At 42.3% G+C, this 27819-nt stretch overlaps 1 protein-coding gene across 1 annotated transcript in view; it reads left to right on the top strand.

Annotated features, from left to right (window-relative positions):
- NUGGC (nuclear GTPase, germinal center associated) overlaps positions 1–27819 on the top strand; it is a 52394-nt gene that overhangs the window by 22998 nt on the left and 1577 nt on the right. Inside the window, exons 10-19 of the mRNA XM_047092016.1 lie at positions 1478–1496; positions 1785–1874; positions 10455–10560; positions 11746–11879; positions 16027–16191; positions 19895–20052; positions 21769–21907; positions 23088–23196; positions 23898–24034; positions 26300–26390. Coding sequence (XP_046947972.1) covers positions 1478–1496; positions 1785–1874; positions 10455–10560; positions 11746–11879; positions 16027–16191; positions 19895–20052; positions 21769–21907; positions 23088–23196; positions 23898–24034; positions 26300–26390 — 1148 coding nt within the window. The remainder of the gene's footprint in view (positions 1–1477; positions 1497–1784; positions 1875–10454; positions 10561–11745; positions 11880–16026; positions 16192–19894; positions 20053–21768; positions 21908–23087; positions 23197–23897; positions 24035–26299; positions 26391–27819) is intronic.

The raw sequence follows: 27819 nt of genomic DNA on the forward strand, positions 1-27819 counted from the left end.
AGAAGTGACTGTTGTGGATGAAAGAGGAGTCTGGGTGGCTTCCTGGGACATCAGGACCCTTGAGCAGATTGTCTTGGGAATCTAAACCGTTGGGGACCCTCCTCCAGTGAAGCTGCTTAATACCCAATAGGCTGTGGCCTATATAGCTCCAGGGGAGCCACTCATGTATATGAGATGCAAAGAGCACCTCCTGGAGGTGTGCAGTGTGATGGTCCTCCCCGCCCCCCACAGATACGGAAGTGTAGATGCCCCCACGGCTAGTTGGCACTTTCTATAGTACTGTCTGGCACGGTACAGCTTTGAAGTGTCAGATTCTGTTTCAGATTTTAAACCCATTTGGAGCAAGTTCTCCAAGTTTCAGAACTTTGGCCAAAAGTAGCAGCATTCTTACAGAGTCATACTCAGACAAAATTTTAATGGAAGGTAAGCATTTTAGAGTTTAATAGATGTTAAAATGTCCTGATTTTCATGTAGACCTCTGTACCCCCATACCCAGGAGAGCTATAATTTATTTTCTATATGGCACACTTTGAAGGTGGAAAGGGGGTGTTATTAACTCTTACAGAGAAGCAGCTGGTATAAACTGGTCTGTCCTGGGTGCACGGGGCATATGGTCACCAGATGTAACGTTGTTAATGCTTCTCTGCTCTAAAAAGAGGATCTCTACCTGTCACCTGTCATGTCCCCCACACCCACTGAAACTTGAATTCTCCAGGAATTCACTAAACAGAGACAACTTCCTGGATGAAGAAATAGGCCAAGGCTTTTCCTCCAACTTCTCACTTTCATGGCCTAGGTTGGAACTTCAACTTTGTTTGTTTTCCCCCCTGAAGATTCCCTTCACCCCACCCCCCCACCCCATAATAGTATCTCCAGCTCTCCCTTCCCATGCCAGTTCTGCAACTAAACATAATTCAGTCAAACTTATGAAACCTTTATTGAGCATGGTGGTAGGGGCTGCAGATTCAGAGAGGCATATTGCCTAGTCACTGAGATCACTGACTTAAAAGAGGGTTAAAGATTATAAGAGAAGGACACACTGGGGCACCTGGGTGGCTCATTCGGTTAAGTGTCCAACTCTTGATTTCAGCTCAGATCGTGATTTTGTGGTTTGTGAGATCGAGCTCGGTGCTGACAGTGCTGAGCCTGCTTGGGATTCTCTTTCTCTGCTCTTCTTTCTCTCTCTCTTTCTCTCAAAATAAATAAATAAACATTTAAAAAAAAAATAAGAGAGGGACAAAGTACTATGGGAGAGACTGGGCCAGTGGGCGAGGTCATGGAAAATTCTACCACCAGCAAAACATTGAGAAATAAAGACACTTTTTTCAAATGGACCCTGGAGGTGGATCAGAAGAGGGAACATGTGGACCAAAGAAAGTGTATGCAAAGGTATTAAGGTATATACTGCTCTCAGGGAAAGTTGAAAGACTGCCATGACACACAATGAGTTAAGTAATTGTTATAATTTTCATTTCAGGGAAAGAAAAGTGGGAAATGTAAGTATGGACTACTTTTATTTTTATTTTTTGAGCTCTGTTGGGATATAATTGATATACAAAAAATTGCACACGTTTAGTGTAAACATCTTAGTGAGTTTGGACATATGCATGAACTAGTTATTTTTAAATAATACTTTCATGATTAATTTTATAAAATTTGAACACATGCACATTTGTCTGGGCCAAATGAAGATACATTGCCGAAAGAGATGTGCGTCTTATCGCTGTATCGCTCTTGATAACCCTGGACTCTTTGCCATGCTTTCCTTTCTCTTCCCAATCTAGCAAGCTATTCAGAGTCAGCGAGAGGCCGTTTTAGAAAGAAATGAAATGATAAAACTACAAAGGAATAGAATTCTCAAGGAAAAACTAAAGGTGAGTTAACAGATTTGCCTGTGTATTTTTTTCTGTTTTCAACCGCTCACATTTGTCTATTTGGTCTTGCATTGTAGCTATGCCAAAAGCTTTGGAGTAGACAATTTGGACTTAACTTAGTTCTACTGATGAATAACTTTGTGACCTTAGGCAAATTACCATTCCTCTCTGAGCCTCCACTTTCTCATCTGTAAAATTGGGAAATGATAGTATCTACCTCCTGTGGTTGTTGGAAGGATTGAATGAGCATATGGTCTACTGAGAAATATGAGCAGGTAAAATCAGAGATCACCACACTGTTTGAGGGTGATCTGCTGTAGGAATGCATTGAATGCTGAGGGAAACACAGAAAAATGCACAGATCACACTGGCAGTCCAGGGCAGGTGGGGGGGGGGTGCTGCAGAGAGGTGCAGGGAAAACTCACACTCTTGAGCAGAATTTTAAAGAGCCAGTAGTCGTTAGTAAGATGAACAAGCGAGAGAAAGGGCCTTCTGCAGGAGGTTTGGTAGATAAAGTCTGAGCTGTGTTTGTCAAACTTGAGAAATTGTTCTGCGGGAATCTTGATGTTTTGTTAAATTATTCTATCACAGAAATCGTTATAAACATAAAACTCCTTACTGTAATAGTCTCATACTACTATAAAACTGAAACCAATTTTAAGATAAAATATTAATGAAACATAGAAGTGGTACATCAGGGTTAGTATAATGTGATAGATGTTTTTGGTTTTGCTGAAACTAAATCTTCAGTGCTGGGTAATAGTGAAAACATATGGCCTGCTGTCCAGTTCTATATTTAATTGCATTCCATATTTTGAATTCAATTACGTTGATGCAGAAAATCATCTGATATACAGTGTGGAGCTGAAACTTTCAAAGCTTTTGTTTCTAATTCATAATAGTCAGATTTCATACTCAAGCCAAAATCTTGGACCAAGCAATTCTTGAATATACTGGTTTTAATGAGGCAATAACTGAGGAAAGCTGTTCCTATTCTCTTTAATTGTTCTTGTTGGCATTACAGAAATATGCATTTAATGAGTGCCTGGTCATATTGTTTCTGGAAACAAAACCACAAAATACTTCAATACACAATCCACAACTATATTTATTGCTAATAATGCTAATGATAAATTCATTGCTAACAAATGCTAATAAATGTTGGTGCACATGAGATGGGGTCTGGACAACAGTGAGACAACTTGCGGGGTGACTGCAGTTCTGACTATTACGGTCAAGTCCTTTTGAGGTCTGCACACCCTCACCTCTGATGGCCAGGCCATCTGATGGCCTTAATTCTCCAACCACTTTACTTCAGTCTGACTTAATACGAAAGCTTAACTTGTACTGTATGCCTTCTCATGGAGCAAATTTAATCTTAGTCATAGAAAATATGAGACACAAGTTGATCGTAAGATAGTCATTTGTATAGATGTCCATGCTTATTTTTTATTATAAAAATAAAAATTAGGGGCACCTGGGTGGCTCAGTTGGTTGAGCGTCCGACTTCAGCTCAGGTCACGATCTCACGGTTCGTGAGTTCGAGCCCCACGTCAGGCTCTGGGCTGATGGCTCAGAGCCTGGAGCCTGCTTCCGATTCTGTGTCTCCTCTCTCTGCCCCTCCCCCATTCATGCTCTGTCTCTCTTTGTCTCAAAAATAAAACATTAAAAAAAATTAAAAAAATAAATAAATAAATAAAAATAAAAATAAAAATTAGGAAACAATAGTATAGGAAAAATGACGGACCCCCGGAGGCTACATTTATGGACCTCAATTTGGAAATGCTATGTATTTTAGAAAGATTGTTATTAAGTAAAATGGATGGGGGAGGGGCGAGTGAAGGTTGGATCTGGGGAGACCAGTTGGAGGTTGTTCCTGTAATCAAAACTGGAAGCACTAAGAGCCTGAACTAGGCAGTCACTGTAGGACTAGAGGAGAGGAAATGCATTCAAGAGATGTTAGGGAGTTCACATCTATATGTCTGGATGACTAATTGTATGTGGCAGGTGGAAGAGAGCTGGGTGTTTGCATTCTCATGTATGTCCTTTTACCTACAGTATTTTACCTTTGCTTCAGAGTACCTGTAAAGAAAGCCATACTACTCCCATGTGTCTCCCTTTTGCTCTCATGCTGGCAACACTCTCATAATACTTCTTCTTTTAAGTTGAAGTCATTGATGCACAATATTATATTAGTTTCAGGTATACAGTGTAGTGATTTGACAATTCTATATAGTACAAAATGATCACCACAAAATAAGTCTAGTTACCATCTGTCAGCTGTTATTACAATATACAGTACTATTGACTATATGCCCTATGCTGTACTTTAAAGCCCCATGACTTGTTTAGTTTGTAACTGCAATTTTGTACCTCTTAATCCCCTTCACCTATTTTGCCCATCCTTCCATCTACCCCCAGTCTGGCAACCACCAGTTTGTTCTCTGTATTTGTGAGTCTGTTTCTATTTTGTTTTGTTTGTTCATTTGTTTTGTTTTTTACATTCCACAAATAAGTGAAATCATATGATAGTCATCTTCCTCTGTCTGACTTATTTCATTTAGTGTAATATCCAGTAGGTGCATCCACGTTGTTGCAAATGGCAACATTTCATTCTTTTTTATGGCTGAGTAATATTCCACTGTACATATGTATAACCTATCATTTTTATCCATTCATCCATCAAGAGACACTTAGGTTGTTTCCATATCTTGCCTACTATAAATAAAGTCGCAGTGAAATAGGGGTGCGTGTATCTTTTCAAATTAGTGCTTTCATTTTCTTCATACAAATACCCAGAAGTGGAATTGCTGGATCACATGGTATTTCATTTCTATTTTTAATTTTTTCAGATACCTCCATACTGTTTTCCAGAGTGGATGTACCAATTTACATTCCCACCAACAGTGCATGAGGGTTTCCTTTTGTCCACATCCTCCCTAACACTTGTTACTTCTTATATTTTTGATACTCGCCATTCTGACTAGCAAAAGGTGATATCTTGTGGTTGTAATTAGCATTTCCATGGTGAGTAGTGATGTTGAGCATTTTTCATGTGTCTGTTGACCACCTATATGTTTTCTTTGGAAGAATGTCTATCCAGTTCTTCTACCCATTTTTAAAATAAATAAATAAATTGATTAATTAATTAATTATAAATTATAAATTAATAAATAAATTAATTAATTTTAAATTTTAGTTAACATACAGTGCAGTATTGGTTTCAGGAGTAGAATTCAGTGATTCATCACTTACATACAACACCCAGGGCTCATCCCAACAAGTGCCCTCCTTAATGCCCATCACCCATTTAGCCCATCCCCCCGCCCCCAGCAACCCTCAGTTTGTTCTCTATCACTAAGTCTCTTGTGGTTTGTTTCCCTCTCTTCTCTCCCCCCTTCCCATATGTTTATGTTTTGTTTCTTAAATTCCACATATGAGTGAAATCATATGGCATTTGTCTTTTTCTGATTGACTTATTTCGCTTAGCATAATACATTCTAGCTCTATCCATGTCGTTGCAAACAGCAAGATTTCATTTTTTTGATGGCTGAGTAATGTTCTATTATATATAAATACCATATCTTCCTTATCCATTCATCAATTGATGGACATTTCCTCTACCCATTTTTAATTGGATTCTTTGTTTTATTTGGTGTGCCCTTTCATGAGCTCTCTATATATTCTGGACATTAACCCCTTATCAGACATATGATTTGCAAATATCTTCTTCCATTCAGTAGGTTGCCTTTTTGTTTTATTGACAGTTTCCTTCTCTGTGCAAAAGCTTTTCAGTTTAATGTAGTCCCAATCATTTATTTTTTGCTTTTGTTGTCCTTGCCAGAGGAGATAGATCCAAAAAAATATTGCTAAGACCAAAGTCCAAAAGTTTACTGCCTATGTGTTCTTTTAGGAGTCTTATGGCTTTAGGTCTTATATTTAGGTCTTTAACCCATTTTGAGCTTATTTTTATATACGGTATAAGGAAGTAGTTTAGTTTCATTCTTTTGCATGTAGCTGTCCAGCTTTCCCAATACCATTTATTGAAGAGACTGTGTTTTCCCCATTGTATATTCTTGGCTCTTTTGTTGCAGATTAATTGACCATACAAGCATAGGTTTATTTCTGGCTGTCTATTCTCTTCCATTGATCTGTGTGTCTGTTTTTGCGCCAGTATCATACTGTTTTGATGACTGTAGTTTTGTAGTATAGTTTGAAGTCTGGATGCATGATACCTTCTTTGTTCTTCTTTCTCCAGCTGCTTTTGCTATTTGGGGCCTTTTGTGCTTCCATTCAAATTTTAGTGCTTTTTGTTCTAGTTCTGTGAAAAATGTTGTTGGTATTTTGATAGGGATTACATTGAATCTGTAGATTGCCTTGGGCAGTGTGGACATTTTAATGATATTGATTTTTCCAATCCATGCTAACACACTTAACAATACTTCTGATACCCGTAAGGTGCCTGGGTGGCTCAGTCAGTTAGGCGTCCAACTTCGGCCCAAGTAATGATCTCGCTGTCCTTGAGTTCGAGCCCTGCAACAGGCTCTGTGCTGACAGCTCAGAGCCTGGAACCTGCTTCGGATTCTGTGTCTCTCTTTCTCGCTGCCCCTTTTCCACTTATGCTCTGTCTTTTTCTCTCAAAAATAAATAAACATTGAAAAAAAATTAAAAAAAAAAAAACAACAATTCTTCTGACACCCATGTTGGGATTTTCTCCCACATCGAGCAATTCTCTGTGACACCAGCAGGGTATCTTGCAATTTAACTCAATCTGACAATATCTTCCAGGACATAGCATCAGATCCAACAGGTTAAGGGCTTAGTCCCACAAGACTGCCCCCTACTTCAAATGCCAGATGCAAACAGTAGGTCCTCAGTTTACTCACAACTTCTGTCTGACTTGGCTGCAAATTGAAGGTCCCCATGACCTTCTCCCCCTTAGATTTGATTATTTGCTAGAACAGCTCACAGAATGCAATGAGAGAATTACTTACATTTACCAGTTTTTTGTATAATAAAGGATATGATAAAAGATACAGATGAAGAGATACATAGGGAAAGTTCTGAGAGGTTCCCAAATACAAGAACTTCTGTCCCTGAAGAGTTGGAGCATATCACCCTCCTGGTATGTGGATGCATTCACCAACCTAGAAGCTCTCTGAACCCCATATTGTTGGGGTTTTATGGAGGCTTTCTCACATAGGACATCATCAATTACTCTATTTCTATCCCCTCTACCCTCTCTGAAAAATGGGGGGTGGGACTGAAAATTCCAAACTTCTAATAGCTTGATCTTTCTGTGACCAGCCCCCACTCAGGAGCTCACCCAGAGTTGCCTCATTGGAAAAAAAAAAAAAAAGACCTTCCCATCACTTAGAAAATTCCAAGGGATTTAGGAACTCTGTGTCAGGTACTAGAGTCAAAGACCAAATATAAGATCTAGAGATGCTTCAGAGCACTGGGTGACTCAGTTGGTTAAGCGTCCGACTCTTGGTTTCAGCTCAGTTCATGATCTCATGATTTGTGGGTTTGAGCCCCATGTCAGGCTCTATGCTGACAGTGCAGAGCCTGCTTGGGATTCTCTCTCTCCCTCTCTCTCTCTGTCCCTCCCCTGCTTGTTCTCTCTCTCTTTCTCTCAAAATAAATAAATAAACATAAAAGAAGAATAAGAGATGCTTCTAGTGCTCTTATCACTTAGGAAATGACGATGGTTTTTGGAACTCTATGCTGAAAACTGGGGTCAAAGACTAAACATTAGAACAAAGGATTCTCCTATCACTCCTAATTATAAGGAATTTAGGAGTCCTGGGTCAGGAACCAGTGGCAGAGACCAACACATATATATTTCTTATTAATATTACTTATTTTACTTAGTTTGAAGGTTATAATGGGCTTATGGCTTTTCATAGAATTATTGTGTTCTTTTTGATGTTCAAGTTCATATTTTGGCCAACGGGAGCCCATAATTTAAGCTGGATCTTTTTAGCCTTACCCAGACACTTTTAAAAACATTTTTGCTCTTTGGCAACAACAGAATACTCAGGCCCCTTTTATTTTTCCCTGCCCTAAGACATGGACCTACTACTCTCAAAGACATTTGGGTTTCATGTAGTAAAGAATAATATTAAAAATAAGACTCGGGGTGGTAGGGGTTCATATTAAATGACTTAATACAAGTAAAAGAAGTGGACAGGGTGATATCACTGCAAAATTATTTTAATGACAGAGCTAGAAAAGAGATATTTTGAAAATTGAGTCATGATTCATATTACTGATTTCCAGCTTTGCTATCTCTTTTTGATGCCGCTTCTATCTAGTATCCCTTCTATTTTTTAAAAACTTTTTTAAATTTTTTTATTTATTTGAGAGAGAGAGAGAGAGAGAGAGAGAGAGAGAGAATATGAGTGGGGGAAGGTAAGAGAGAGGGGGACAGAAGATCTGAAGCGGGCTCTGTGCTGACAGCAGAGAGCCCGATGTGGGGTTAGAACTCAGGAATCATGAGATCATGACCTGAGCCAGAGTTGCTTAACTGATTGAACCACCCAGGTGCCCCTAGTATCCCTTCTGTTTTGAGCTACAGGTTTCTTCTCTCTCATATACAAAATATTCTTACAAACTGTGGTAATAAGCAATGTGTGTGAATTACAACAGTGACTAATCTTTCCATAGGATAATTTGGTGAGTATCCACTTACCTCTTGCTGTATGCAGCAAGGTCGTATCCACCTACCTTCCAGCTGTAACGACATCTCTTTTATAATAAAATGGAACTTGCATACTGTAGTCACTTCACTGGCACCATAAAAATATTTCTCTGCACTATAATAACAAGCACAAGGGTTAACTAATCTTCAATGATTTTTAGAAGAGATATACAAAATTTAGAGCAAGGTTTTAAGTAATGTAAATACCTAGACACAGCTAGGCATACTTCTTGCTTTCAACTGTTTTAAACCCTACTTAAATTTAATTCCGTATCAATTTTATCTTCCAGTGGAAGATAGTTTCAACTTTCCCTAAACTGTTTTCCCAAAGTCAAAATGCTATCAGAAAGGAAAAAAGTTAATTGTGGCAAATCTTCTGTATAATTTCAGCCCTGTCTGCAGTGTGTGAGGCTTCTGGAAGCCTATCCAGGTATATCTATTCCAGTCTTGACTACACGGGCTTACCACTTGCCAGACATGTGGTCTCTGGACTCACTCAGCTCTTCTGTGTCTTTGCATCAGGAAGAGACTGATGACTCTCTATGGTGTTCTACTGCCCCCAAACCTATGCACACACATGCACACTTTGTGATTTTTCTCTTTTCTTTTAAGTGAGAAAAATGAAGATTATGGAACAATATTTATGTATACTTCTAGTATTACTTCTCTGTGGTGATGATTTTTCTAATAAAAAAACCCCATTTACTCACATTCTTAATTCCTTGCCATTTAAAACCATCATTTACTTAAACACTACTCTGCTTTTAAATGTGTCTGATTACTCACTAACCACCCAGCTAAGAAACTTGTACTTTTTTACACAACCTTTGCCCAGTGTCGTGGTGTTTAGGTAAATATATAACAACCAGATCTCTGTTTAAAAATAAAAGAAGAAGGAGTGCCTGGGTGGCTCAGTCTGTTGAGCATCCGACTTCGACTTAGGTCATGATCTCTCTTGCAGCTCGTGAGTTCGAGCCCCGCGCCGGGCTCTGTGCTGACAGCTCGGAGCCTGGAGCCTGCTGCGGATTCTGTGTCTCCCTCTCTCTCTCTGCCCTTCCCCACTTGCACTCTGCCTCAAAAATAAATAAACATTAAAAATTTTTAAACAAACAAACAAATAAATAAAAGAAGCAAACCCCAAAAGTCCTGACTTCTAGCACTTGCTGATTCCCACCTTTGCCAATTTCAAGCTACCAGGGTGATGTCACTAAAGGTGGAGTTGGGGAGAGCTGTGTGCCGTGGCTCTCATGTGCTGGTGCAGCACATCGCTGCCTTTGCTGGAGTTGTGCTTTTTTTCTTACCATAAATCCTGTGGTACTTTTCCCCTCTGTGAACACTTTGGTACACTTTAAACCATTTTCTCTATACATTTCCTTCTAGAATTGGTATTTTTATTTATTTTAAAAATCTTATTTATGTTGGGGGTGGGTTGAGAGAGAGAGAGAGGGAGGGGCAGAGAGAGAGAGAGAGAGAGAGAGAGAGAAGGAGAGAGGGAGAGAGAGAATCCCAAACAGGCTCCATACTATTGGTGCAGAGTGTGACGTGGGGCTCGAACTCCCGAACTGTGAGATCGTGACCTGAGCCGAAATCAAGAGTCGGACACTTAACCTACTGAGCCACTCAGGCACCGCTAAAACTGCTATTTTTACCTCCTGAGAGAATAGTTTCCATGTAGCAGTTTTCTTACAACTTCCAACCTTATGAGGCCTGGACAGATAGGAAGACCTGACGTACAAGGTGTTGTGTGTTCTTTAAGGGGCTGTTGCAGCACCGAAAGTTAGTGAGCTGAAATTTGCTGAAGGCTCTTGTAAGGCCTGTGCATTATTTCCTTTACCATGTTTGAGTATTCTGTTCTCCGTGTGCCGCTCTCACTTCAGAGAAAACTGCCCGCCGACTCCAAGGTTCTGGAAGCCTCCGATCTCGTGTACACAGTCAGCGCCCAGGAGTACTGGCAACAGGCTCTCCTCACCGAGGAGGAAACTGGTAATTGATACATTTTTTATCTCAGTCTCTAAAATTCTCAAGATTGAGCTCTGAATTTCCCTCTCTAGAACTTTCTGCGCCACATTTCCAGCTTGCCACAGTTTCTGTACCTGTTAGCAAATGTATTTGTTTTTCTCTCTGCATTGTAGTACCTGAGACAATTCCTCTTTCATCCAAAGTCTACCAAGAGTTGGTAGAGGTCAGTGATTGGGTTGTCCTTTCTCAGTGTTTGGCTTGAGATTCCTCACTCACCCAGCTACAGGTATTAGTATTTACTGAGCTTCTGTTGTATGCTCTCTGAGGAGGAAGAAGCAGAAGACATGACCCCTTTCTTGTCAGAATTTAAAATCTACATGAGGAGCAAATACTAAGCCATGTGTAAAACATCAAGGTAAAAATAAAGCTTGGTTAAATGGTGCTGTGAGTACAAATCCAAAGAACCTAAAGGTCTGTGTGACTGGAGCACTCAGGGAAAAGTGGGCAAGCAGGCAGGACCCGAGCTTGACGAGACCTGCTTCGAGTTAGCAGGCATCCTGCTTTGGGTGAGACGTGCTTCTCTCTCTCTCTCTGTCCCTGGTGAGATTCCCTCTGTCTCTCTGCCCCTCACTCATTTTCACCCTCTCTCTCAAAAAAAAAAAAAAAAAAGAATTTCCACTTATGGGAATAATGGGAGAAAAGGTAGGAAGAGTCTGTTACCTTCTGACGAACACAGCATTAGGACTAACATGAGTTTCTAAACCAGAATCCCACTCAGCAGAGGTTCTCATCCTTTCTACAGCAGGCATGAGCGATTTTCATGTTAAGGGTTATTTGATATAGATGGAGAAGTCTAGGGGGACTGAAGAGCTGAGTATCTCGGATTGTGGGCACCTTTGATTCAACTATTCTGGTAAGTAGCAGGCCAAAGGGAAGTGCCAATGTTTTTAAGCAGCCTGCACTTTTCTACTTACTTTGACTTGTACCGCTAAATAAAATTAGGAGTTAGGAGGCTAACTTCCTTATTGTTGATCCTAGACACGGAGAAAATACCCTCAGAAAAGCTGGTGTAGTGAGTGGGCAGTCAGCCCATGTAGGACCTCAACTGTGGTTAATTGAGACTGCCATTCTGATCTGTTAATTTTTGTGGATTCTATTTGCTGTGAACTCTGGCCTTTTAAAATGGTTTGTGCTGCCTGTGAATTCCAGAAATCCCCAAGTTAAGAGGCTATATCAGGAAGAGGCTCTTGGACAAGAAGAGGAGGATGGTGACCAAGTATGTTACTGAAGCCTTTGGTCTGTTGCTCCTCACAGACAGTTTCAACTGCATGGAAAACCTGCCGGTATGAGAGATACCTGTGCGTGTATTTTCTGCCTCCCAACCTGAGCAGAACATTCCCTTTTGCAAAGCTAGAAAAATAACTTACGATAATTTTTCTTTTCATATCAAAGGAAGATACTAAGCCCAGAAATTCAAAGGGGACAAAAAGATAATTAGGGGGTTAAAATTGTGACATTTGAGTAAAAAAAGAAACAAATAATATTTTACATGGGTTGAGAGGAAAATGTAAAATCAATCAGCAGCTGCTTTTACCTCTCCTGAGACTTGAAGAAGATGGAATGTGTTTAAGTGATAACAGAAGTGATTTGTTTCAATCTAGTAGAATATTGGCAATTCTTGGTTATCCTACCAAGGAATGGCTCCAGTCCAAAAACTTTTTCATCTGTCTATGGATTTCCCTTATGCCTTGGTGCCATCAGAATCTCAAACTCAGAGCAGCCTAGCAAAATAATGTGAGGAAGGGATCTAGGAGGGACATTCAGCAAAGAATTTATGTATTTATCTTCATGATCTAGAATGCAGACCTTCTGAATGGCCAGTTCAAAATTACTTTTCTCATAGTAATGGACAAATTTATCTCTTTGGTGGGTGGTTCTTTTTTTTTACCCTAAAATAAGATGGATAGGCTGCTAGGTTAGAGGTTGGGGAGAGTTTGGGAGAAAGATCTGTTGCTGCAATCAGTCACCAAGTGCACTGCTTCTTTGTGAGGGACTGAGTATACAAGTAGGAAGTCATATGTTAAACCAGAACTCTGGGGGCACCTGGGTGGCTTAGTTTTTTAAGTGTCTGACTCTCAGTTTTGGCTCCAGTCATGAGCTCACAGTTCATGGGTTCTGGCCCGTATTGGGCTCTACACTCGCAGTGCAGAACCTGCTTGGGATTCTTTCTTTCTCTCTCTCTCTCTCTCTCTCTCTCTACCCCTCCCCTGCTCTCACTCTATCAAGATAAATAAACTTAAAAAAAAACAAAAAAATCAGAACTCTGACTCACAGCCTGTAGCCACCTGCCTAGGAAACCAGCCCCTTATCTACAATAATGAGCTTGGGAGGGCAGCCTGCTATAAGTTAGATTCATGGGGAGTCAGACTGCTATCTGACTCCAAGAAGCTAAGCAATAATGTCTTATAACAATTAGCCCCAAATGGGCTGATGGGTTAATAATCGACAACTTTCCTAATCTACATCCCTGCTTCCAGCCAAAGAAGCCAAATATGCACCCTACCGAATCATATAGGATCCTTGCTTCTAGTTAGCCCACCCACAGCTTCCCTGTGCCAGCGGCCTCAGATGGGAGCATACCTGAAGACTTCCCACTCCTCTGCTTGCCTTTGAGTCTCTGCCAAACCCAAGTGATGGTGGCTCTCTTGCTACAGCAAGTTCTGAATAAATAGCCTTTGCAGGTTTTCATTTGGTTGGTGTTTATTTCCACACTTGCTTTCAGCCATCAGATTTGCACAACCAAACTGTCCAATTTTTTGTCATGCAGAAGGAGGTAGGGCCAGAGAAAGTGAACCAGTAGGGATCTATGAGAGTTCAAGGGGCTGGTCCTGAGAATGTGGGTAGGTATACCCAGTTTGGCCCCATGGAGTGGCCAGGAGGAGCAGATAATGGGGACCTGATCTCAATGTGAAGAGTAAGCAATGCCAACTGTAGACGGCATCTGCAGTTTTGGTCAAATATCTACATTAAAAAAATTCTATATAAAAGTGATATATAGAGAGAGGTTCCCTGTCTTTTTTATCATGTTTCTTATGCCTCATTTTGGCTTAGTTCTGTGACAAAAAAAAAAAAAAAAAAAAAAAAAAAAAACCCAAAAACTAAAAAAATAAAACAAAGCATAAAACAACCTCCTGGAATCTGAGATTCTCTAATTTGACTTTGTCCTCTGAAATACCAGGGAAGCATTTGACCTTCTAACTTCCCGAAAAAGTTCTTCGGGGTGAAAATCGCCTCTCTGCCCAGCAAAAGATTGCTTTTGGAAGTGCTGATGGAAAACAAATCAGATGTGGTGCCGTGTGCGGTTGGTTTGTTTTACAAACACAAGGACAAGGCATTTTGCAATCAAACTCAGAAGTGCCCCCCCCCCCCCATGCTCTCCTCTGCTGAGGCAGAGGGGCAGCCCGTGTGGGGATGAAATACCATCCTTGCAGCCAGACTGTAGGCGACAGCAAACACAGGGCAGGGAGCCGGTTGGCGCTTCTCGGGTAGCCCTTCAGATAGCCTTTTGCCAGCATTTTCCCTCAAAATTCTTTGGCCTCAGATATTGGTCTCAGTCTTTGTTCATTGATGGAAAGTTGGAAGGCAAGAGTTTTGTCAGTTCCTTTGCATTCTGAAAAAAAAAAATCAAACCTAAGAATGTGGTGGTATATCAGTTTTAAGATTATGATTCAAACCAAAAAATAGAGAGTTTGCATAGTTAGTGATTTTAAATGAACAGGGATCTAGTCATTATTTTTATGAATCAGTAGGAAGTTCATTATGACATCTCAGTGTTGAATGAGCCCTGTGTTTATTCATAGTAAATACCAGCTTTTCCTCTTCTAATTGTTCCTTTATTCCCAGACCTCCTCTTTCTTGTCATTCTTTTGTTTATTCAACAAGGATTTGTTGAGGGTGAGCCTTTGTGAGAATCTTGCCCATAGAGTTTCCATTGGTGACTCCTTTCTTATTTCCTTTTGATCACCAGTGACACCAAAAACTCAAAAGAATCCAGAAGGCATTCTGAAAGAAAAGTATGGCTTATAGAATTCTTACTGGTGAAAAACTGGGAATCCCCAGGGTTCGCTGAAAGCTGAATAGTCTCCATAAACTTTAAAACTCGTCTGCTCTAAGACTTACAGAGTGTGGGAGTTTGAGGAACACCTGTTGTCTGGAACATTCAACCTCATTCACTTCAATACAATCAAGATCCAGAAAAGCTCAGTCATTTGTATAAGGTCACACATCAATTTGAGAGCTATTTCTGTCATCACATTTTGAATAGAATTTAGAAGCCCACGTTGTCTAACAGTCTCTCTGGGGCGTTCGTTCACTCCAAATTGTTTGTCAGCCACACATCCTGTGCCATGCCTCAGAATAAACAAACATGAATAACACTGTCCGTGGATCCTTCAGTGAGTTCCAAGTCTAGGGAAGAAGATATGGGATGGGACTGACATAGCACAGCAGGAGGAAGGCTGGAACACAGGGATGTACAAAAAGCAATGGAAGCACAGGAAAGAGAACGCCAGTTCCACCACATGGGTGCTTTGGAGCTTTGTCTGGAAGGATGGGAAGCTTGTGCAAAGGCATGGGGTCACAAAAGGGATGACACATTTGGGAAATGGTAGCGCATTCAGGAGCAGATACCCTGGGATAGGATGACATCTTGGGCAAACAGAGAGCTGGTGGTGCTGGAGAAGTTGGTTGAGACCTGGCTATAAAGAGCCTCAAGTGCTGAGCTAAGTAGTATGGCTTCCGTCTGCTGCAGGCACTGTGGGGTCCCCCAAAATTCTCACACAGGGAACAACACGACACAATTCCCAATTTGGAACCTAGGGGTCAAGGCTACCTCTCCCTTGTATCATTTCAGTAGATCTTTTCCTCCTTGATTAGACTGTATTCTCCTTTGAAGAAAAGGCCTTGTCTTTATTGTTGTGTCCTATAGCTTTGTTATTCAAAGTATGGCCCAGGGCCCAGAAGAGCAGCATCACCTGGGGGCTTGCTGGAAATGTAGAATCTCAGGTTTTGGGATTTGACCAAATTCTCCCTGTGATTTGCACACATGTTAAAGTTTGAGAAACACTATCCTCAAAAACTGTTTTGTGCCCAGTCAAAATCCACTAAATGTTAGTAGAATCAGATGTCAATGAAAAATATGTTTTAACAGCAATTGGATTTTTATTCTACTAGTTATTCCCTCGAAAAGCCTAATGGTTTACACTCCCAAAGTAAGTTGCAGGAGGCATATATTTATTGTGTTCTCCAATCCACAAAACTTAAGGAGATTTGTGCACTGAGAGATGCTTTACTGGGACAATAGAAATCATCTGAGGGTGATTAGCTCAGGCTAAATCTTGTGTTGGTGGATGAGCATAAAGGAAGCAAAGTTTGAGAGAAAGTGTCCTTAGAGAGGAGGTGGCCTTATGCTTCTCTGACCCTTGTCCCTAGAACGAATTCTTGCACATGAGTGGCCTGCGGAGATTTGTGGAAGAGAAGATACAGCTTCTGGAGAAGGTCATTGACCAGTGCTTTGCCCACATCAAACAGCCTCTGCAAGAAGGAGTCAGAAATGCCAAAGCTTCCTACCGACGGATCCTCGGGACATGCCTGGTGGTGAGTGACCCTTTCCAGGGAGGACCTGTAATATTTGGTGACATCTGCCTTACCTCCAAGCTCTTTTTGCACTATTCCATGGCCTTTGAAGGAACTAAAAAGCTAAAAGAGAGTAGGAGAGGGTGAAAATTGCATACAAGAAAGCATGTAGTGAGAACTGCCCAATTGTACATGGTGAGGAAAGAGTGCATGGTTCAGTGGAGTTGAGCTGGAATTTCGGATCTGAGGTCTTTCTACCCATCATCCACTGTGTAGCCCTGGGTGAGGCCTGAAACCCATTTAAGCTTGTAGGTTTTTTCTTCTGCAAAATGAGGTGCTAAATACTTGCCCTACCTATCTTAACGGGGTTGATATAAATGTCAATTCGATTGCACAGTAAGGAAACATCTTGAACCCTCTCACTAGGCATGCAAACTGTTTTATCTTTTAATTACTTATATGGGCTTTCTGAGGGATAAAAATGTAAGTGCCAGGCTTTATTTATCTAAGGCTAAGGGGTGGGGAAAAAAGGCGTATCGTATTAGTTGGCTAGGGCTGCATAACAAAATATCATAGACTGGGTGGTTTAAATGGCAGGCATTTATTCTGACAGTTGTGAAGGTTAGAAGCTCAAGATCAAAGCAGTGCAAGGTTGGCTTCCCCTGGGGCCTCTGTTTTTGGCTTGCAAAAGGCCACCTTCTAGCTGTGTTCTCCCATGGTCTTTTCTCTATGTGTGCCTCCCTGGCATCTCTCTCTCTTCGTATAAGGACAGCTGTCCAGTAAGATCAGGACCCACCTGTTAAGTCCTCATTTAACCCTAATTACCTCCCTACAGGCCCTATCTCCAACTATAGTCACATCAGGGTCAGGGCTTGAACATGTTGATTCAGAGGGATACAGTTCACTCCATAACACCTGTTAAGAGTAAAACGTGATGCACAACACCGCTCATGTGACAAAGATGATACAGAAGTATCTAGAGCTGGGAGTAGCACCTAGATTGTATGTTGTTGCCATTGTTTTAATATGAGTTGGAAAGCTAGAACGTTAGCAGAGAAAAGGTGGTGTGTAATGGGGCTCTACATTTCCACGGGCTTTTTTATATACACAGATGATACCACCTTTCTAGCATATGATCTCATCTGGGTGTTCTTACTTGCATGGCTTTCGTAAGAGTTTGTTTCGGGATCTAGATCAGTAGGTATGTGCCGTGACTGGGATGAGAGGGAAGGAGATGCCTCTGGTATCGGACAGAGAAAACACTAGAAAACTGAAAGCTAAAACAGTAAAGAAGTGGGAATGATCGTGGGGTCATCAGAGAGGACTCTCAGATTTTTGACATAGGAGAAGGGGAGGTGGCATGCCTTCCGTGTGGAAGCGGGCAGCTGAGTGTCCGTGAATGTAGTATGTGCATGAGCATTGGCTCATGCCTTCAGCAAACGTGGAAGAAATGCTGACTCTGGTGCCCAGATACTGGGCATCACTGATTCAGTCCTCACAACAATTCCGGGTGGTAAACACTCTTATTAGTTTCATTTTATGGCCTTACAGAGGCTGAACAACTCATCCGTGGCCACATATGGGATCCACATCTACTGCAGGCCTGTCTATTTTCAGAGCCTGGATGCCCAACCCCTACACTTGCCTGTTGCATCTCTGCAAACGATTGCAGCTACTTGTGATTGCCAACCAGTTACATGATTCAACATTTGTAAATCCCCACAAAAGTAGTGAAGTCTGTCTAATAGCCAACATCGCCTTGCCAACTCTGGAGTGAGCCTCCTTAGGAGTGGGTCCTCTGGCCCCATTCTGGTGACTGTAACCCCAGCCAGTGCCTGACAGAGCCTCATGGAGAAGACCTGAGCCAGCACTGGCCCCGCTGTTGGGAAAGGTCAGTCTGTGCATGCGGTCTTTCAATCTTCACTTGGCCACATAAGAATGGGCCTGGACCACTTCCTTACCAAGAGATAAAGAGCCCTCACAGCCTGTCCTGGGCTTATCGCCTTGTGTGGAAATATTCTTCCCTGTTTTATGCTCAGTGTGTACTTCTTTGTTCTACTTAGTATAGGCAGCCAAGGCCCTTGGGCTAGCTCCCAGTTTTCTGTATTTCAGATCCTGTGGGGGAGGGCTTGGGTCCTTCTACATTGTGGGATCCCATATTGTGGGATCACCTGCATTGGCTGTGGAGGGGGTCTGCTGGCCACAGGGACCCGTGTGTTGCAAAGGGCTGGATCTTGTGCACACTTTTTCTCCTCTTGCTGTAAGTAAATGCTGTACTGCCTGAGCCTAGTGTGAATATTGTCTGTTCTCAGTGACCTTGAATCATGTACTTGTCTCATTTCTGGGTGGTGTTTATCTGCCTTTTAACCTTGGCCACACAGCCTGGCCATCTAGTGAACAGTGAAACAGCAACTGAGCTATATCTGAATTCCTGACCCACAGAGCTGGTGAGAGATAGTAAATAATTGCTTATTTATTTCATCAGGCCTGGGGTAAATAAGTGACTCTGGGGAGAACTGTTTCTATATGATGGTAAAAGATCCCAGATCACCAAAAGTGAGTAAGTAGGTTCTGAGAAAGCAAAGGCACAAAGCAGAGACCATTCCTTTGAGACCATTTGCTCATAGAAGGAACATCTTCAGACCTTCGCTAGGATGTCATCCCGTGAACTGTCCCCTGTCTCACCAGTTCTTAAATGGTGTTTTTCTCTGTAACTACAGACAAGTCTGAGGTGTCTTGGATAGGACACTTTCCTCTGTGATCAGAAATTTGGGCAAACATTATATATTACCATCATATTATTATGTAACATAGTAAACTAACCTAAATATCTAACCAGAAGGGAATGGTAAAATAAATTGGGATATATCCACATGATATTATGTGGTTATTGAAACAATTTTTGCAAGCATTTACAATGACTTGAGGAAATGTTCATGTTATACTATTAAGTGAAAAGAGCAGAATATTAAAATGAATATATATAGTATGATGCCAATTGTATTATGCTACATGACCATGCACTTGAAACAGATTTCCTTAAAGCATATATCATTGATTGATCACAAGGACCTCCACTAAAATTTTGGTCAGTGCAAATATATTTTTATTCCCCTTACTAAGAATCACCATCTGGCTAAGATTTATCAATGTCTCGTGTGGCTCTAGCTTCGTTGTATTTTTTTGCCTCTGATTTTTGAATTTATTTCTCTGGGAAAAAATGTTATGAAGATGTACAAATCAAATTACATTTTATTAGGCATTCAACAAAAAGTATTTAAAAACTTGGACTATGCTTGGAAGGTCTGAAACATATACTCCCAGTAGGGTCATAGCACATTTTCATTTAATAATTGTTCATTTAAGCACTACTTACTTATGCTGTTGCCAGATGGTAAGAACATCAAGGCAGATAAGACACTGTTTGTGTCCACAATGAGCAGCTGTTCTGGTAGAGAAGCGCAATGAGTAAACAGATAAATAGAAACTGTATGAGGAGACTTGTGATCAAGGAAGCACAAGACTCCGGAAGCCAGGGCAGCCGCCAACTCAGGCGTGACTGCCGTGCCCTCTGTCTGGCTCAAGAGTATGCTGAAACATGAAGCTGTCCCTTCTCTTCCCTGTGATTCTTGGTCATAGCCTGTGGCCAAAGGCAATACAATTCTGATCCTGTGACATTGTAGTTAATGTTTACTAACTATTAACTTATTGTTTAATTACCTAGAGGAGTAGAGGAAACCAGGGCTTTCATCAGACTCTGAAAGCTGTTTGCCTGAAAAATGGCATCTATGCCTCCAGGACTCTTGCAAGAATAGATCTGAACGAAGCCATCACTCAGCCCATCTATGACCAGATCGATCCCGTTTTTGGAGGCATTTTTAGGTAAAAGATCCTTTCTCTTGCCCCTTCGTGAACAAACATCTGAAGAGCATTGGGCTGGAGTCTCCGCTTTATAAGAATTTGTACTTTGGATCTGGAAGCGTGAAGAGTAGCTTGCAACTTGAGGAGGAAAGCTTAGTCTCTGGAAAAACACAAAAGCCTTCTTGGTTTGGTTAGTTAATTTCTCGTGGCGACCTGGAGTACAGATGGAGATGTTACTTTTAGACTAATATTATGATTCCCATTATTTTTCAAATATCTCATACATGCAGCAAGGGATACATTTTCTTATGGATCTGAGCCCAGGACAGGTTATTTTGGTTGGAGAGTGTGGAGTTAAGCAAACACATGGCCTTTGCAAATTTCCCCAAATGCAAAACTGCAAAGTGGCTGACTGATGACTCTGTGTTTGTTTTTGACATACTGCATGCTTGCTGACTTACTAGCTGTCTGAGCTTCATGGTGCCTCCTCCTTCCCTCCTTCCTTGACCTCTAATCCTTTTCTCCACCTACAGAAACAGAATTTCCTAATCCCTTAGTGCAAGAGCCTGCCCCCAGTCTCCCTCCTTGGCCTCTGGCATTTCACCACCTGCTGCTGCTCGAACCATTCTACCTTTGCTTGATTCTTACTCGGTGTTCCCCTACTCTGCCCCCACCTTCCTTTAACTCCTTTGGGCTCATGCCATTCCATCTACCCTATCTCAGTTTACAAGTCTGTAGGATAAACTCCAAATTATTTACAATGGCATTCAAGACATCCCACCTGCCTCTAACTGGCCTTTCCACTCTATCCCAGTCCTGTTGCTCAGTACCAGCCTCCTGCTTCAGCCAGCCTGGAGGGTAGCAAAGAGCAAGCGAGATGTACCAGGAACTGTGCTAAGCTCTGTGCGCACAGGATCTCATCAGATCCTCTCAATAACCCTCTGAAGGGCCTTCTGTCTATCTACAAGTGGACAAGCTAAGATTAAGAGGACTTTGGACAGCTTTCCCAATGTCAGTCAGCTCTTAAGTAGAGAGCTAGGAGTTCAAGTCTATGCTCTCTCCTCTATGACCTGCTGTTTCTTCCTCCTGGGATGTTCTGAAAATTTTGTTCACTACGTTGTCCCCATGGGGAATAGCCCTTCCTTGTTTTCACTTCCCTAAATCTTATCCATCTTTTAAAATGTAGTTCAGGGGTGTCTGCGTGTCTCAGCCCTTTGAACATCCGACTCTTGATTTCAGCTCAGGTCACAATCTCATGCCCCATGTTAGGCTTTGCAGTGAGAGCCCAGAGCCTGCTTGGGATTCTTGCTCTCCCTCTGTCTCTCTGTCTCTCTCCTTCATTCTCTCTCTCTCTCAAAATAAATAAACATTTAAAAAATGTAGTTTAAGTCCCACACTTGCAAATGGAAACACCTTGGCAGTGGGAAGACTGACCTTTGAGGCTAAACAGATCACTGTACAAAGTAGCCTGGCTCTGCCACTTGCTAGCTGTGTGACTGTGAACACAACAGCTGTCTTCTCTGAACCTCAGTTTTCTTGTCTGTAAAATGGGTTTCACAGACTTTTAGGTGCAGGACCTGGCACAGAACAGTGCCTGGCACCAGTAGGAATTCAGTACCTATTCATTCTCATCCCCCTGTCTTAGAAGTGAATAAAAGGATACCAGCTAGTTTCTTTTTGTTTTAGCCCCATGGTGACCACGTTGTCTCTTAACGTTTTATACTGTTTCTTCTGTAGAGCTGGAAAGCCCACTGGGTCAGCATTGCTGCCTCACGTAGAAGCTTTTAAGCACTCTCTACAGGAGAAAATGATGGAAATTGGAATAAGAAGTGGCTGGAAATATGATAGTTACAAAAAAAGTTTTCTGATCCAGGAGGTAAGATCCCTGTAAAACGAAGAGGGCAGTGACGTTGGGCAGTGGCTTTCTTACCAGCAGGATTCCAGAAGTATTGCATGTCTCTCCCCCCTGCTCTCCTGGAGTGCCAAGGTCTGGGCACGTCTTGTAGCAAGTGCTGTGAGACACAACACACAGTGTGTGGGGTGGCCCTTAGACTGCCATGAGGATGTAGGACGGGACACCAAGCCAGCTCTATGCCACTGGGAAGCAACCAGCAGTAAGTGCCGAGGTTGGAAAGGAGACTCAGTTCCCAAGAAGAATATTCAAAGAATCTTTAGAGGCACAAACATTTGAATCCACCTGTAACATCCACTTGTAACTGACCTTCAATCATTTTTGCCAATATTATAAAGTCATTATTCACAGCAATGAAGCTTAAAGAAGAGTCTTTTTTTTTTTTTTGTACATCATTTGTTAGTTTTGAGTCCTCAAGACTCTTGTCTGTGACCCATTTTCCTCTAGCCCGTCTTAGTCTATTCAGGATGCTATAACAAAATGCTGTAAATGAGGTAGGGTATACACAACAGAAGTTTATTCCTCACAGGAGGCTGGAAGTACAAGGTCAAGGCGCAGGCAGAGTTGGTGGCTGGTGAGGGTCCACTTCCCAGTTCATATATGATGGTCTTCTCACCATCACCTCACCTTAGCAGGGGCAAAGGAACTTGCTAGAGTCTCTTCCATAAAGGGAATAGTCTCAATTATGAGGGCTGCCTGCTCATGACCTAGTTACCTCCCAAAGGCCCCACCTCCTAATGCTATCACCTTGGGGGTTAGGGTTTTAACATACAAATTTTGGGTGGACACGAATGTTCAGCCCATAGCACAAGCACAGCCCGAATTACACAGCAACACTAGAGAACTATCCTGTTCTCACATCCTCCCCCTAAGAGGGCCTATTGACCACCTTGCACGTGCCCGAGTTCAACTCAGCAAATATTTGAGTCATTTGTAAGTGCCAGGCATGGTAGGAAACACTTTGGGATATAAAGATGCTAAGACAGAGTTCCTGCCTATGAGAAGCTCACAGCCTCATTGGGGAAATGACATGGAAACAGCCAAGCATAACATAAAGCCGAAGGAAATGGTGGCCACACACAGGAACACCCACTTCTATCGAAGGAATTGTCACAAATGGCCTTTTGTTAATGTGGATTCTCAGATAAGTGCCATCCTGGGAGGCCTGGAAGATTACATCCTCAGAAAGAAGAGGAGGATCTATGAGTCTCTCACCACCTCTGTTCAGAGCGACCTGAAGCCCTGTTATGAAGGTGGGCGCTCCAGAGGGCGACATGTCTATTTCCTCTGGGGTCTTTCTGTCAGCTCCTTCAGCGTCCTTTTCTTCTGCTCTCCTCTCAAAGTATTTGTCCTCCTGCGTCCTAAATCCCTCTCATACTCTTAGTCCACAAATTGAAAACCAAATAACTTTAAGGGTCAGGGGACAGGTGACCCATGAATCAGTTTTATCTGTGTGTTTCCAGTGCTTTCTGCCCACCCTGTGTCTATTCACCCTGCTTCTCCTCTCCTTGCTGCATCTCACCTGGTTAAACTATTGAATCCACTATCTGATTCTCATTCTTATTCCCTTTAAGTATTTGTAACCTACCTTCCAGCTCCTTCTTGTTTTGGCGGTCCCATTGTTTTTTTCTGGTCGTGGTGGTGGGGGGGGGTGCATGGGAATTTTGTAAACTTCTGCTTAATTCATCCATTAGATTTTCTGAATGACAGTTATCTAAATTCTGAGAGTGCTGATCTTTTGTATCATATTATGATTAAACAACTTCCACTGTGTGGAAAATGGTGCCACATATATGAATATATGTGTGTGTATGTCCGTATGTATGTGTGTGTCTGTGTACACATACATATATGTGTGCATACATAGTTTTTGTTTGTTTGCTTGCCTTTCTTATGCGAAAGATTTCTCTGCAAGTCCTTGTTGTGGTGTGACTGTAGCTATCATTTTTGCCAGAGGCCGCTCAGATCGCTGGCAAAAAAGCGTGTGAGAGAATGAAAGACGTCATCAGGAGAGGGGTGGACCGGCAGGTGGCCGAGGGCATGTTTGAAAGGGCTCAAGAAAGAATGCAGCACCAATTTCAACAACTGAAGGTATTCGACACCCACAGTCTGAATTCCAGCCCCAAAGAGGCTTCTTGGAGGGAGCCAAAGAAGCAGGGGCGGACGGTGGAAGAGGTGGTAGTCATTCGGGTCCAAAAAGAGCTGATATCTTCTGTAAAGTGGCCCCAACTGATGCCTACGATGCCAGGAGAAGAGGCCAGCTGGAACTTGGCATTCCCCCTTCCCTGCCACTGCATCCTGGTGTTGGGGTCTCTCTGGGACTGTGACTTCAGAAACGCAGCCCCTCCGGCTCTCTCTCCTGTCTTTCCTCTTTACCAGGTCACCAGCAGAACAACGGTAATAGCCTGATAGGGGTCCTTAAGCTTTTGACATAGCTCATTTAACCCCCCAGCAAGCCTGGGAGGTAGGGACTATTATTGTTCTCATTTTACAGATAAGAAAACTGAGGTAGAGAGAGAGAGAGGTATAGCGACAGGCCACATAGTTACTAAGTTGTAGAGCCAGGTTTGGGACTAGGTAACCCAGCTCCAGCGTCTCTGTCTCTGACAATAGCATAATCTCCAGATGGATTTTTTGAAATGAGGGAAATGTCTAGTCTACATGAAACATCAATAAATAAATGCCAATAAACTATCATAGGTCAGTCACCTTTGACACCTAGCATAGATTTAGGTCTGATTCTATCTCAGAAAACAGTTCTAAGAGTTTCCTTGAACCTAATGCTTCTGTCAAGTACACTTGAGCCATCTTGTCTCAGCTCTGGGTCTCTTTGCTTGCCACCCCCCTCCCAAGTAATAAAAATTCTTTGTTTTAGTCCAAGCCACTGTTGGCCTCTCCATGGCCATGTGCATTTCCAAATTCTTCTGCCTCAGTCCAGACTTAGCTGACCCTCTCCTAAGCTGGCTACTTGTTATTTCCATTCACCTCTCAACCAACCTACTTCCTGAAATGTCTGCAACTTACTTAAGGTCAGTCTTGTGTCCCCCACCCAGACCCCTACCCCACCCCACTGCAGTTTTGGAAAAATACCATTCTCTATAATACAAAGTATACAATTTCTCTCAGAATGAGCTAAGAGGTGTTTCGTTTGCCAGTAGCAGTTTACTTTCTGTCATTTAATATGTTATCATAGTCTACAGATACTTGCATAAAATTGGCCAGACTCTACAGCATGCAGTCCCCATTTGGTATATGGAAATTGGCCCTGGGGCACCTGGGTGGCTCAGTTGGTTAGGCGTCTGAATCTTGGTTTTGGCTCAGGTCATGATCTCATGGTTTGTGAGTTCAAGTCCTGCGTTGGGCTCTGCTCTGACAGCACAGAGCCTGCTGGGATTGTCTCTCTCCCTCTCTCTTTGCTCCTTCCCTGCTCATGCCCCCTCTCTCTCTCACTCAAAAATAAATAAACTTTAAGAAAAGAAATTAGTTCTTATCATTCCCCCCAAAAACAATGCCACTAAAAAAAAATGATTAGTACGTTGATCATATACAAATGCATCTTAAATGACAGAAATGTGGGAAGTTGAAAGTGGGCAAAGACACAGAGTGACCCCATTCCCTGATCTTATGGACAAGAAGGCTGAAGCCCAGAGGGCCTGTGTTACTAGCTCAAGGCTCACAGCCAGAGCTGGGACTAGAGCTTAGGGTTCTTGGCCTGGTGTGTTGAGGAAAAAAACAAGAGTCAGGAGACCCAGGCTCAAAATACTATGTCAGTCTAGATGAAAGAGTCAGGTGTTTTTCAGAGGTAGACAAGAGATGGTTAGAAGAGGGAAAATGGTTTGCATTCATAGAAGGACTGATACAAGAAAGAAGAAATTTCTCAGGCAGTTGGGACGAAGAATCAGGAATGTCAAATATGATGTGCTGCACAAAGCAGGTATTCAATAAACATCTTTCCAGTGACTAAATGCACGATAGCATTGCAGGCTAGTGACCAGCTCTTTTTCTCTTTTTCCATCTCTGCGATTGCTGTTTTCTCCCCACTGCCCCTCCCCCCCCACCTCCATGAAGCCTCCTTAGCTCCTGATTCAATTGGTCAGCACCAGAGAGGTCCAATCACATATGAATCTTGATAGACAGGAAAGGAGATGCTGAGACAAGTAGGACCCCACAGAAATGTTGCTCTGAGGGTTCCTGAGCCACTTGCTGCACTCTAAAGTAGCCCACTCTTGGAACTGACTTTGATTTTGGCATCCCCAGTCTGCACAATTTGTGGGGGATTGGTTGGGGTCCCTTTCCTAAGATAACTTTTCCTTGGACTGTGCCTTCCTAACAGAATGACCATGCTTTGTTGTATAGAATGGAATCACGGAGAAGGTGAAGGGAAGTATTGCCACCATGCTGACCCTTGCTTCATCCCAGGGGGATGGTCTCTACAAGGAGCTTGCAGGTAAATACATAAAACTTTTGCATAAGCGATGACCTTGTGGGCACCCCTGGCTGTGGTTGCTCTTTGCTGGATTTAAAGAAATCAATTAGGAAGAATTTCCAGGGCATGGGATAGAGATGATGATGACGATGATGATGATGATGATGATGAAAACAATGACTACCCCACCCTTTGCTGAGCACCTGACCAAGGCCATGCATTATACTCGGGCTCTGTGTGCAGCATCTTGGATAATTCTCATGTTAGCCCTCAGAGGGAGATGCTGTTGCTCCCTTTTGCACATGCGGAAACAGAGACTCAGGTTAGATTATGTGCCCAAGGATCTGTGGCTGGAAAGTGGCAAATTCAAATCGATACCTCTGCTCTGCAGTCTCCATAAATCCATTGTTTTGAGTACGTACCTTTTCATGAAAAGCCTCATATTCTGCTGGTGGTAGAGAAAGGTTTCTCTTCATGGACCAGGAGCCTGAGAATGCAACAGCAGCTGCCAGCAACCATCTCTATTCCATGCCATGAGCTCCCCCAGGCCTCCCGGTGTGAACTGGAGGGTATAAACTGGTACAGAAAGCAATAGGGACATTTGTAGTCAAGTCAAAAATGCACATATCCTTTGACCCAGCAATCCTACTTCCAGGAATCTATCCTGTGGTATCCTCATACATGAGAAGAATGGCACGTGGACAGGGTTATTCAGGGCACCATTGTTTTAGGATGGCAAACATTAGAACAACTCCAATGTCCATCAGTAGAGCATTGGTTAAGTTAACTTAGGTACACAACTAGGGGAGGACCGTGCAATTGTTAGAAAGAATAAAGTGGCTTTTTATACAGAGTTAGTGGTGTGAAACAATCTCCAAAACAGGTAAAGTGAAAAAGAGCAAGGTGAAAAACTGTGTGGAATACATTGCCATCTGTGAGAGAAGACAAGGAAACACGTATGTATATGCATACAAATTTCCATGGGATACACAAGAAACTGTCCACACTGGCTGTCTCTAAGGAGAGGAACTAGGAGCCTGGAGGACACAGAGGACGGGAGACTTATTTTTCACTCCATATGTTTTGTGCCTTTTAATTGTTAAACTCTGTGCACAAGTGCCTGCTGGGAAAAAAATGGATCTGATGCCATTGCTGTATATCATTGGATATGTCATGGTGAAAGTGGTCGGAGCTATTTCTAAAGTAAAAGCCACAGTTGCTGCTTCTAACCGTCTGTCTTACACATATCTCTTGCTGTGGAAATGATTATTCCCCATCTCAGGTTGGTTAGACAGACATCTAACCTGTTCCTAATGGTCTCTTGGGAAGGTGATACAACACCCTCTCACTCTACTTTATGGAACTCTCTCATGACCTTCTGTCTAGCCCTTCACAGGAGCCTGTTTTAATATTACAGTCATCCAGTTGTGTCTTCCTTAAAGAACTCCTG

The sequence above is a fragment of the Lynx rufus genome, unplaced genomic scaffold (assembly GCF_022079265.1).
Source record: "Lynx rufus isolate CCGP_SWC_20201006 ecotype Redwood Valley unplaced genomic scaffold, mLynRuf1.p SCAF_3, whole genome shotgun sequence".
In the NCBI taxonomy this organism is placed as follows: Eukaryota; Metazoa; Chordata; class Mammalia; order Carnivora; family Felidae; genus Lynx; species Lynx rufus.